At 38.5% G+C, this 13,111-nt stretch overlaps 1 protein-coding gene across 1 annotated transcript in view; it reads right to left on the bottom strand.

The window, feature by feature from the left end:
- Positions 1-11,996, bottom strand: part of LOC140925327 (bifunctional glutamate/proline--tRNA ligase-like) — a 36,358-nt gene extending 24,362 nt beyond the window's left edge. The window contains exons 1-16 of the mRNA XM_073375330.1: positions 11,822-11,996; positions 10,617-10,701; positions 9,969-10,068; positions 8,935-9,091; positions 8,592-8,743; positions 8,404-8,492; positions 7,736-8,055; positions 7,027-7,198; positions 5,452-5,576; positions 4,511-4,619; positions 3,764-3,848; positions 2,797-2,856; positions 2,615-2,725; positions 1,856-1,992; positions 1,428-1,482; positions 143-295 (exon numbers count right to left, since the gene is read on the bottom strand). Coding sequence (XP_073231431.1) covers positions 143-295; positions 1,428-1,482; positions 1,856-1,992; positions 2,615-2,725; positions 2,797-2,856; positions 3,764-3,848; positions 4,511-4,619; positions 5,452-5,576; positions 7,027-7,198; positions 7,736-8,055; positions 8,404-8,492; positions 8,592-8,743; positions 8,935-9,091; positions 9,969-10,068; positions 10,617-10,701; positions 11,822-11,975 — 2,064 coding nt within the window. The 5' untranslated portion in view covers positions 11,976-11,996. The remainder of the gene's footprint in view (positions 1-142; positions 296-1,427; positions 1,483-1,855; positions 1,993-2,614; positions 2,726-2,796; positions 2,857-3,763; positions 3,849-4,510; positions 4,620-5,451; positions 5,577-7,026; positions 7,199-7,735; positions 8,056-8,403; positions 8,493-8,591; positions 8,744-8,934; positions 9,092-9,968; positions 10,069-10,616; positions 10,702-11,821) is intronic.
- Between the last annotated feature and the right edge of the window lie 1,115 nt (positions 11,997-13,111).

Raw genomic sequence — 13,111 nt, 5'->3', positions numbered from 1 at the left:
ACCGAATTGTATTGTTAAGTTCAATCCTTTTGTCTGTGGATGAAATCCTATGGTGCGACCATTCAAGAAACACTTCTTTCATTGACGGGTGATTTCGGACAAGTTAAATTAGAACAATAACGCAAACGAAATAACTTCCTACTTTAGAATCCTTGTTGATGTAGTTTTTAAAGTCATCAGTTTTAGTAAGCACGGCCTTGCTAATGACGTTATCAAAATGGACTGCAATCGTCGGGAGAAGTGGAGCTTTGGACGATTCTGCTAACCATGTAAGTTTAGTAGTCTTCTTAAAATCCTAGAGGGGAATATAAGTTAGATGAAAACTGGTGAAAAGGAAAGAAGAGAATTGAAAGTAACGAGTTACTTGGGAAATACCGCCTCAAATCCAATGACAATATCCCTTGGAGAATACATTTATGCCTTTCTCTTGGTGTTCAAATATTATTTTGTAGGTTTGTGTAAGGTATACAGTAAAAACCCACATAAAAGAACAAGCGGATTAAGAACACTCAGGCTGAAATTTGGACAACAGGTACCATATACATAAGAACACATTCAGTCTGAAAAATGAAATTTGTTCTTATATAAAAAACAATTGGCTGCCAGTTAGATAAGAATAACCTACTAGGGTTACAGTACTATAGATCAATAGTTACATGGAAAGAGGGAGGGAGAGCTGGTTCATTTTCAGTTTGCTTGACTTTTGCCGTGTTTATCACCAGAACTGCTACCCTTCCCCCAATTTAATATTATTGCCTTGATTGATGCAGATAAGGTTAGTTCCGTCCATTAGTTATTTATGTTGTTGTGCGTGCACGTTGATTTCATCTGTTGGTAGCCTATGCAGTATTTAATTTTTAGAAACAATTTTAAGAACACATTAAGAACATTTTCAGGCTGGTTTTGTAGAAAACACCCGATATAAAAGAACAAAATCAGCCTGAACCCCCAAAACACGTGTTCTTTTATGCAGGTTTTTACTGTATTACATATATAGCGCTTGTAAATGTTTCGAGGTACAGTATATGTGCAGCGCACTAGTTTAGCTTCATGACCCCAATGAGATGCATTTTTCCAGTCGAAAACTTGATTTTTTTTGTCACGTCAATAATTTTATCCATGGGTGCATGCGACCCTTTGATTGAAAAAAAAAAAAAACCTCTCCACTACACAACGAGGGGCTTTAACGACGCGACGGCAATGAATACGTCGCTTAAAAAGTCAATTTGCGCTCTTTTAGTCTTTATCGCATTTATTCCTTCCCACTCACTTTGTCAAATGTAGTCAAACCCAACTGGAGTTGCTTTCCTAGGGACAATATCCAGGGGTTCTTAGTCTTACAAACAAGAGTTGTCTTTTAACTTCTACCTCTAAAAGAAGTGAACAGGTATGTAAACTCAGTAATCATAAACCTTCGCCTTAAGTACCTTGTTATCGAGATGAAGCTCAGCTTCCAACGATTTTACACCTCCAGAGGGGGTTCTTAAAAAAAAATGGCATCAAAATTAATAACAGCTACAGGGCATAAGTGACTATAAACATGCTATGGTGAAGAAGGAGGAACCAAGACTCCAAGGTAGCGAGAAACGGAAAAAGTCGTGCGTACGTGCTATTACATTCTGGAATATATTATTTCTTTGTCCGTCGCTGCAGAACTGGTACGTGAGATGATCAAAACTATCAACTCCATCCCTCCACAAAGAAGTCGTCCCAGCTAATTTTACTAGTGAGCAATTCAGTCCTATTAGACAATTTCTTGACCAAACTGGAAAAACTAACGAGTAGCCGAATTTTCACAGAATCAAAAGGGAAACCTTACTGCGAGAAAAGAAGATGAATAATTCTTTTAGCTCACTTATTAATCTTTGTGATCTTGACGTTTCCCCAATTCATTAGCGTGACCATTTCGCCTACAGATAGCGTGACAGCATCCGCGCCTTCAATGTAAACTTTGGGACCATACCAAACTTCTTTATCTCCAACGCTTGGGTTCTGTCAATTAAAATAATATTCAGGTTGAAGGCAGGTTTTGCTCTTCAAAGAAAACAATCTAACTGAGGCAACGTAACCCGTTCACACGAATTTTCGACCGGCTGAAATACCTGACCGGACAATTCGTTCACACGGAGCCGTTCAATGATTTCGTTCTGTTTACACGGAACTTTAAACGGCAAAGCGTCTAAATTTTCGCACGGGTTAAACTGATTCCGTGTAAACGGAAAACCTAAACGCATGAATTTTAAACCGGTCGAAAATTCGTCTGGTGCAGTACATGAGACGATTCGCAACAACGATTGTTAACGCAACACAGCGTTGCAACATAGTTACGATGTTGTTTGGAATAGTGACAACATTGTTCCAACATTGCAACGCTGTTTTGCGCTTAAAATCGTGGTTGCGAATCGTATCGTGTAACATCCCCTTTACGAACCAAAAAGTTACTTTGCACCAAGTTTTGCACGTTGCACGTTTTGTCTCTCAACGCATGTGCAACGTGCAAAACAGCACTTGTACTGACAAGAGCGTCGAGGTATCTTTTTTCTTTCTTCTTCTTTCGCCCTTTCTGTTTCCTCAAGAGTGAACTAAAATAAGAGCCTTGATTAATCAAACAAACCTTAGGATGCAAAGGACATCCTTTCACTTCCTCCGTGGCTTCAGGAATGAAGATGGGGACCACTTCATCTTTCTGAAGAGCCGTGTATCTCGGAGCTACCGGGTCGATCACCTGTAAAACAAAAAAAGATCCATGAAATGAATGCTACGCACACTGAAAAACAAATCACAACAGTTGCAAACCTTTTTGTTGAGGGCCCAAATTTTGTCCCACTCCATGTGAACATTTGCCTTTGATGAACCCTAACGGAGAGATAAGAAAATTTATATTACTTAACAATTATTCCACGAGAGACTCAGAGGCCATGAGGGCGAGAGGAATAATTGTTTTAGTAAAATCCAACTAGGTGGTCAAAAATATCGAGATAAAACAACTTTAGCTAGCAAAACGCGATTCAGCCGCCTTTTTTTTGGTTTTCAAAGCTACTGGTGGGGTATAACATATAGCCTCGTAGTAGCTCAACCAATCAGAACGCAGCGTTGATAATAGACCAGTAGTTGGATTTTACTAATAAGTAGTAGACTCTGTTACCTTGACTAGAGACAAACTGTGATTCGTCCCTAGAGTGGATTTTACGTTTCGGACTTAAGTTAGTAGCCTGACAAAACAGACGTTTCTCTTCGCCAATCGCCGCAAGGGACGTTTCGACAAGAGCGACTACTGCGTGGACCAATCAGTGCTCCTGACCAGATTCCGGACAGATTTTACGTCATCAGTATGAAATTTCTGTCCGAGGCAAGTTCACGTAAGCGACGATAAGCGCGTATCGATCTTCTCGCCCTTGAAGTGAAATTGACAAGACTTCGGTGGATTAACCAATTAAATTCCAGATTGGTTTTGAAGACCAATCAAAAAAGGCTCCTTTGTTTCGCGCGCTGGTATTTCTTGTAGTTGGCTCTTGCTTTAGTCTAGTTCGTTAAAAGAGAATTTGAGATCTTACTTTGACCAATCAAAAATCATTCAAAAAGAGACGCAATGAAAAAACGAAGCAACTGCAAAACTACAGTATATTCGACACTGACACGAAAACCCTCAATTAAGGCTAAAGAGAAGTTTATTAGATTCTATTACTTTGTGGAACAAAAAAATACCTTTATCGGCCGCAACAGAATGACAAATTCAAAGAGAGGTTTCGTTGTTTGGCCCTACCTGTAACACGATGAATTCCCTCAATCCTTCTACAGTCATACCACGCCTCAAAACTCCACGAACAGTTGGGAATCTGGGATCATCCCTGTCATTCGTGTATGAAAATAGACAAACAATTTCGTTTGAATAGTGACGGGGTATGACAAGCGAGTTTGTTGCTCAAATTGTAAGAGAAGTACTTGCTCGTTGCTTGTTGCTCACAGGAATATATTAAAGAAGAAAGAAAAGCGAAGAATTCTGAGGTTAAAAAGGCGAGGCTGTCGTACAAGTTTTAAGCGAAGAATTATTACTCGTTGGTAGTTGCTCGCAGGAATATAAGCGGAAAAAACATAAGGTTTACTGTGATCTTTTCCAGTTTTGCTAATGATAACAACCATTCAACATTTGGAGAATAAGTGTTTTCAAAGTCATAACGAAAACCGCTGTATAGTAAATTGTGTCAAAGCAAATCTTGGTTCACGTATTTTATCTTGTTGCCATGCAAACTTTCATTCAGACGATGGAACATGCGCACTGAATGAATCGGTAACAGGCAGTTTACTCTCCTTTCTCTCCTCGGCTCAAGTTTACAATCATACAGGAATATTTGGCAAACTGAGTGCGATTCACAGAGAAAGGGACGTACTGTACTGTTAGTATTAGTAGTGGTACTGTGGTAGTGGTAGTGGTAGTAGTAGTAGTAGTACTTATTATAATTCAAGACTCACTTTATGGCAGATAAGAATTTTTGAACAATTCACTACTTACCATCCTTCAACATAGCCTTGATCTACAAGATAAGTGAGTTTTCTTTTGGACATCACTGTGTTCACAAGAGTCAGGCGGCTAAATTCATAAATATGTGGCCTTCTGATACCTATCAAAAAAATTTGAAACAGTCATGCTATGTATTAACGAATCTGATAAGAGTCATCCGATTAGCCTCATGGGGAGGGGGGGGAGGGGTAGTTCCATTTGAGTTGTTGCAGAAAAGTTAAAGGAGGCATGGAACTCGTGACAGTTATCATAAATCTATTACCATAGATATAGATTAGACTTGCCAGACGATGACTTCAAGAGTTTCACAGCAGAAAGGATGTAAAGTGAGGGACCATACTAACTAGACCAAAGGACTTTTTCAAAAGTCTAACACAAGATGTATAATAATGCCTCAGAAAATTCAAGCAATGTCTGCCAACACAGTTACGTTGTAAGTATTGCAACACTTAACCTGACATGTAGAAAAACGTGCCTGTGATGTGTGATTAAAGGTAAGGTAAGGTAAAGGAAAGGCAAAAAAAAGTTGGAGCTTATCCCGGTTTCATTAGCATGAAGCACCTAGGAGTATTGCTATTTCCCCCTGGACGGGATGCTAGTCCATCACAGGGTTACCCCCCAGCAGTACATCGCCAGTACCCATTTATACACCTAGGTGAAGAGAGACAAAGGGGAGTAAAGTTCCTTGTCTAAGGAAACAACAAGATGGGCGAGGCTTGACCCCTGGACCTCAAGATCCAGAGTTCGAGGTGTTAACCACTCAGCCACACACGCCTCCATGATGTGTGATTGAGGGTCAACCTAAAATTGACCAGCAAGTCAGGAAAAAAGCTTGCTCAGCCATGTGGAACACACAATGCTATCGTGGACCTTTACCTCGAACAGTACTATACAGTGTACTTTACTTATTGGATTAAGAAAGATCAACTCACCCAGTTGTTCAATAAACCAGTAATACTGAGGGTCCCGGTCATGGTACTCTGTAGTTCTTAGTGCATGTGTTACTCCTTCAATACTGTCCACAATGGGACAAGCAAAGTCATATGTAGGATAAACCCTTTTAAAACAAAAAATCGGGAATGTGAAAAACTTCAGCTATCCAATAAAATCCCACAGTATGCTCTTTTATCGTTATAAAAAAAGAGCCTCCACATCTTATTGTTCTGGTTTCATTTTTATTGATTAATTCTAGATGGCTGCCAAAATAAAATGCAAGCTCAGCTGTGGTTGTAAGCTGAACACTAGGGAACTTAAGAACCACGACGACGACCGGAAGTGAGATACCGTGCACTGCGCAAGCGCGGTTAACAAATTTCATCGTCGTGGTGTCGTCGACGACGCCAAACACAGTAGACTCACGTCGTCCTGCAATCCACAAGCTTCGGCAGGTATAACTCCCTGTTTTTAAGCGATTTTTCAAGGGCTTCCTATTTTTTCACCTCGTAAATCCAGGTATCCTTTCTTTTTTATCCTATCAAGCGATGTTGATTGAAAATTTGACTGATGAATTGTGTTTACTTCGAAGACAACACTGAGCTGTGCAGGCTGAGCGAGCGAACTCGTAAGTGACAAATTTATTTGTACGTATTTAGGTCAGGCAAATCATATATCTTTAATATTGAGGAAATGAACTTCATATGAAAAACAGCCATCGCATCGGAATGTCTCTTTTTTCCAAATCTAAACTCTGACAGACACTCGGACTCGGTCATGTCATTCAGGTTGAAAGATGAATAACCTTCGTACGGAAAGCAGAGACTTTTCCATTCCAAAAGGTCAGACAACACGAAAAATTCTTCATCGTCAATGAAAGTAGACGTACGGCTTATAAAATAAGATCTTGCATCGTCTTGAAAGACGCCTTTGCGAAAAAACTTTGTTGCGAACGAACATCACAGTCTACATGTTTGTTTACATTCAGTGTCGTCGTCGTCGACCTACCGGTCGACTACATCTTAAGTTTCCTTTTTCCCGCCGAAACTGACGTTGTTGTTCCAGTCCTTTCCCAGTCAACAGACGTCGTCGTCGTGAACTTCGTCGTGGTTCTTAAGTTCCCTACTGAGCTTTTTTCTACCTGGGATCAAATTAGCAAAAGAGGTTTGTGATGCCGCAACACATCTTATTGGAGGTGGCAATAAAATGTATCGTGGCAATCGTGCAGCTGTTAAAACCTCTGTTCTTTGCCTTTAAACCAAACTAACACATCAAACAAGACTGGGATTCTTAGGTAAACTGTTCTTGAGATACCTGTTGATCTTTCTACCAGGTTACGCTCTAAGGCACTTAAGTGGTACCTGTTTTCATTTTCCACAAAACGTGTATGCTGGGCATCCTAGGTTCACAGTTTCAAAGGTTCTCAGTTCCCTGGATGTTTTCTAAGAGCACAACCTTCATAATTTGACCTTTACTTTTTACAATGTTTACAGGGCAGTACTTAGTACTAATATTTATTTATCATAGTCTTGTACATTGACAAATAAAACACAAGCCAAAAAATGCTGACATACTTGTATTTCAATCCAGTACGCACATGTTCCTCTGGTTTACATCTGTAAATTGTAGGATCTCTCAAACAGCCATTCTCAGACTGATAGTCAAGCTTTGCCCTCAACGCAAATCTCTGGCCATACTCTGTTCCTTTCTTCATCTCTTCCCAGACTTCAAGGTTTTTCTCTACAGCTAAAATTCAATGATAAAAATACATGAAGTCATTTAAAGACATCTCAACAAAGTATACAATACCTAAAGGTGGGGATTAACTAAATATTATACTACGATAAGTGCCTAAATTGAAGTCATATCTCAACTTAATTATTTTTCATTGTGTCTATGGAGTGTCCATTTGCATAAAACTTCTTATAAAGTACTGCCACGTGTTTTTCAGAACTTTCTATCATATTATCATGTGGGTTCTAAATGAAAATAATAATAAATTAACATACTAATAACAACAACAATATATCTAATAATCTTCTCCTTCGGGGGAAACATATTCCAACTGGCAATAGGCAAACCAGTTGCTCATTTACATGTGTGGTCAATGAGTTGAAATCACATGCATGACTACCAAGAAAAAGTCAGCTACATGTACTGTACCAGTTGGGGTGAGATTTGACCAAGGGGACCCCCATATTGCAAGTCTAGTACTAAAGTGTTCAATCACTTTGCCTCTAAGAATCAACGCCAGAATTGATATTCTACTGAAAAAATACTCACAGTTGTCGCGGTTAGCAGATTTCACTCGTTTCTCCCTCTCCTCCTTCATCTGATCTCCTGGAGTATCATCAGCGTACGCCTTGCCCTCTCGTATCATCTTCTCAGCAAAATTCATGATGGTGTCAAAGTGGTCTGAAGTGTGCGTAAACCTATCTGGCTCAATTTTCAACATTTTCAGATCCTCAAGAATGACCTTCTCAAATTCTGCATTTTCTTTGGCCGGGTTGGTATCATCAAATCTCATGATCATTGTGCCATCATACATGTTTCTGTAGTACTGGTTTAACAGAGCTGCCTTGGCATGTCCAATATGTAGGTATCTGCAAATGGAAACATTTGAGTCAAGAAATTAAGCTGTGGAAGATCAAAGGAGGGCAATGCCTCCCCCTTCCAGGAGATAAACGTTTGCGAAATTAACAGCACTGAACCAGGGTAGAAACTTGAATTTCTGAGCATTAAGAAGCAATAGTCACTGCTAAACTTTAGAGCCAAACTTGACAAGGCCCACATACAGCACAGACGGGGTGAAACAATTTAAAACAATGTTAGTTATACATTACCCTATTCAGGAAGCCAATCATAACACAGGATTAACCTCCCTTTTTTCCGCTTGCAGAGCCAGCCATATAGTAAAAGTAATAAAAATTAAACAGTACAGTTTGACTTACCCACTAGCTTCTGGTGGAAATCTTGTCACCACATTACCCTGCGATGCACCTGGCAGTTGGACATATTTTCCTTCAGACTTCATCTTTGTCTAAAAAATGAATTGAAATTAAGCAACAATTCACATGAATCTGTCTGTTGGAACTATTCAAGTTTAAAGTGGCTTTTCTTTGATCACAAAGACACTTACCCCCAACTGGGCAGAATTATCGCCACTATTTTGACTGGGAATCTTCTCAGATACATTGCAAAATGGTGGCTGTGCTCCACAGAATGTCAACCAGCGAGCAACATGCTCGAATGCACTTCCAGGCTTCATCAGCTTCTCAACATTGCCACTCACTGAATAAAAAAGGGGAAAATATTGGTAGCAAGAGAGGGTAGTTCTAAAAAGTGAATCAAGATAATTCCCAATAGATACATGTAGAGCTACTTCATTTGTCTGTCCGTCTGTCCATACGTCTATCTATTCATTTGTTTGTTCAAATATTTCATTTATTCGTATTTATTTAGTCACACTGATATCAACAAACCTTTCAAAGCTCCCCAAACTGCAAAGTCTGCTAATGTCAGAGAATGCCCAGCAAGAAAGGCAACTGGAGCTAGACTTTTGTTCAAGCGATGGAGAGCATCATTAATATTACCAGCATTTTCCAAAGAATTAACACTGAACTCCAGCCAATGATCAACCTAAATTTAAAAAAATGCTACAAATCACTTGCTGCAAGTATAAAAAGCTGCTTGAATCATTATATACTACAGTGAACAAGTTTGTATAAAACAAACTACCTAGCTGGGAAAACCCCTTAAGATTTGACTAATAGAGTGGTTTTCGTTTGAGTGTCGTAAAACCAAAACCAAAGTAATTACTCTGGCCAATCACATAGGACACAGACAATACATTGAACCAATCAAAACTCGAAGTAATTACATGTGGCTGACGCAAAGCGCGGGAAAATGCATGCGAGCGCGTCACAATTGGCTTTGGTTTTACTTCTGATTGGATGAAAAGGTGGCGTGAATCTTTTAAGCCAATCGCATCGTGTAGAAAGTGCAAAACCAATTACTTCTCGACACTCAAATGAAAACCGCTCTATCAACTCACTTGTGTATACAAGTGAAAGATCAGTATGATAACCATCTTCAATCTAGGACCTTATCTTTTCGGTGCCATTATAAAAATACATTTAACTCAAACTAATTAAAACTAATTTATTTTTATTAGCCTTATAAACTAATTTATTAGCTTTGCCAGGTATTGGCAAGGAAATCGTAACACTGCTTGGGTCAATTACTGTATTACTCAATGAAATGATTATCTGAGCTAAGGCAAGATCTGTCACACCTACAATGTACTGTAACCTTAGAAAACTTAGACATTAAACTTAAACTTAGAAATACATGTAATTTAATTGAACTAATTTATTAGCTTTGCCAGATATTAGCATTCTCGTTCTTAGCAGATCAAAAACCCTTATTAGGTACAACGGGGTTTGAACCTCTGAGCTCCTGCTCAGCAGAAGTGTAAGCTACCAACTGAGCTAGCCAGGCAGCAGTTTATTCTCACCTCTGACGCTTGCAGTGGGTTTCTTCCATACAATCCTAATGCAGGATGGCAGCGGGCAATGTAACGAGCTATTGAATGGTCAGTAGTCAGGGTCAGGTCTCTGTAAAAGGTACATACAGGGGGGTTTGAAAATAGCCTTTCACTTTTTATCCTCAAAGAAAGAAGAACACATTATATACTTTGTACATGTATATTTAGACAAAGTGTAGGGATATCAGAATTCACAGGAAGGATCCTGTGAATGAGATGTCAAAATGCAATGCATGGAATAAGATCATTGTTCTAAGTATACCAACCAAAAGGGCTGAATGATGATGATGATGATGATGATGATGATGATGATGATGATGATGAGGACTTTTGTTTATTAACTAACTTCAAGTTCAAAGTAGATGGAAATCTGAAGAGAAATTGTCATATTGAAGCATAAAAGGTATTCCAATGTACATTTACCTCACATAACTGTATATATTAAGACTGTCAACATTACTGTAATTACTGGTGAAAAACTTTGTTCTTGACAATCCTTGTTTTTTTTTAAAGCATATTTTAAATTTATGCCTGTGTGATTTACCCACAAAAAGTCGAAAAAGATCAATTATATTTATTGCAATAATCTGGGCAACAATATTGATTATCAACACTTACTCATTGATCTTGAGCGAGGTATTATCTCCCCATTCTAACTGTAAAGGGTAAGTGTCCTTTAAGTGTTCCACAGTAAGCAGGGTAACTATCAATAAAGTATTACTTAATATGAATATCAAAATAATGATGATAATAATAATAATAATAATAATAATATAAATAATAATTTAAGTTTTAAAACTGCCTTTTCATTTCTGCTTTACATTGTACACATAAGTGCTTCACACCAGGTTAACAATATTTTTAAAAAAAATTTTAAATCAAACTTGCTAAGAATGATACGCTTTTTTAAGAAGACATATCTAAAGTTCAGATTGAAAAGTAGTCATATGAAAAGACCCTTGATATAATGAAAATTCATAACCTTTCATTAATTTTTTTTCAACATCATATTCAGTCTGCTGTGTATTTTAGCTAAAACATCTCATATATGTTTCCTGTTACCTTAGAGGCAGGAAATAATAATTATTATTATTGTCTTCCAAGAATTTTGAGTATAAATACAATGTATATGATTTTGTAAGATCTTAATGATTTCTTGAAGATTCTTGAGATATCAATAATGATGCAATAGAAATGCAATATGTGGTGCAATGTAAGACAACAAGGTGACATTGTAACTTCATTACAGACATTTGTACAGGGTAACTATTTTTGATCCCTTTAAAAGAAAACGCAATATAACGCAAAATATCCATATTCATCCCTGAGTAATTTTAATGTCTTTAGGGCGATCTACAGAGAGCATCTATCTGTTCCAGGAAGGCAACGGTATGTGCAGTGTACCTCCACTTAAGAGCTGCATTTGTAACTGTACTTCCACCCTTTCTCATGAAAATATTGATCTCTTGATACGGAAACACTCATACTTAGTAATTCCTGTATAGGCTTTTTTTTCCCCGTTTGATGATCTACTCACGATATATTGCGGGCCCTTATTTAAAGCTACTAAAAATATCTGGAGATGCGCTTACAAAGTGTGAATGATGGTCGCATGAGCGGCAAGCCTAATTACTAAAAAAGCTGTTTAAAGTCTACTTTATATATCACACGATTATTTAGAAATCAAGCCACAAACCATCGATTAATGACCATCTCTAAGAATTGAAAGAACTTTTGAAGGAATGTTTTCTATTGGTCATTCGTACAATATTTAAATCACTTTCGATTTCAGAACTTTTCGCCACGAGCGCGATCACACCTACCTGGAGGCGGGCGGGAAGAGCTGACAGTCAATGATTGCGTCTTCATAGCTGTAGTACCAAACCCTGATGATGTATTATAGGAAACAACCATGATTCTGCGGCGCCAGAGAGCCAAAAAACGACCACCTTTTGCCGGCAAACAACGTGTTAGCATTAGCACATGAGCGGTTCGCTTTTCAAGAGGGGGAAATTTGTCAGCGGTTTCATTCTAATCGTTATGTTTGACTACACGGAGTGTCCTAATTTGAACTGATGTAAGGAAGTCGCAACTATTAATTAATGTGGAGAGGAAGTATTTTTGTAACACAAACTCCCACCAAGTTCTATCGTTTGGGGTGATTATATAGCTGGTGTAAACCTTCCAAACAGGATTGTCTGGTCTAGGGATAACGGCCTGTCAGGTTGTCCAAGATGTTGAGCCACAGGAATCCCAAGCTCACAGTTTGTGAGAACTGGTAGAGGCATATATTATATGCAGAATGCAGCATTTTACTCCCCACCCAAGGAATTTTTTAGCATGCAAGTCCTAAACGCTCTGGAATTGTTGAAAGAAAACCACTTCACTAACAAGCCGCATTTTACCGCAAGCTACCAGAAGGGTAGCCTGACTTCAGACGAGAGAGATGTGGAAAAGAGAGAAGACTGTGAAAACAAAGAAAAATCTTTGTCTTTTCCCAGAGTTGGTGGCCTTAATCCCAGTATACTTTGCAGCCGTTCTTTCTCTTGTCACGCAAGGCTTCTCAAAAAAATGGGAGTGGCATAGGAGACTATTTTGATCCTTAGTTGGTTCACTAAATACACCAACTGTTGTGATTGGCTAAAGCATTAACTAAAAGAGTTTTGTACCAAGAGCACTCAATTAGAAACAATAATTCATTTAAAAATTATCGAAAATATTTTTCACAAAGGTTGTTAATCTGATTACTTCTCTGGTTCCCTGCGGGCCCAGCGGCAAGTAGAAAAATGACTATTACCAGTAGCCTAGTCTAACAAAAACCTCTGGCCAAAAAAGTTTGTTACAGCAAGGAGCCCAAAAGAAATACGATCTCCCCTAAAAACGCCTGCGGGGGAGGCTAGGAGCCCAAAAGCCTGACTGCTTTTGATTTATCCACATTCTTTCATACAGATTTAACCCAATCAGAAGCCAGCTGGAAATTGTCCTCAACTTCTGATTGGTTATTGTCTGCATGAAAGCCTTAAGAGTGATGAGCATCAAATTTCTCCTTGTAATATCTCTGCTTTATAAAACAAAATGGTGATGAGAATTATGGATATGATCACACAAGATGA

This window comes from Porites lutea, chromosome 14 (genome assembly GCF_958299795.1).
Source record: "Porites lutea chromosome 14, jaPorLute2.1, whole genome shotgun sequence".
NCBI lineage: Eukaryota > Metazoa > Cnidaria > Anthozoa > Scleractinia > Poritidae > Porites > Porites lutea.
Note: the sequence above shows the minus strand (reverse complement) of the source record. Positions and strands in the feature narration are given on the sequence as shown.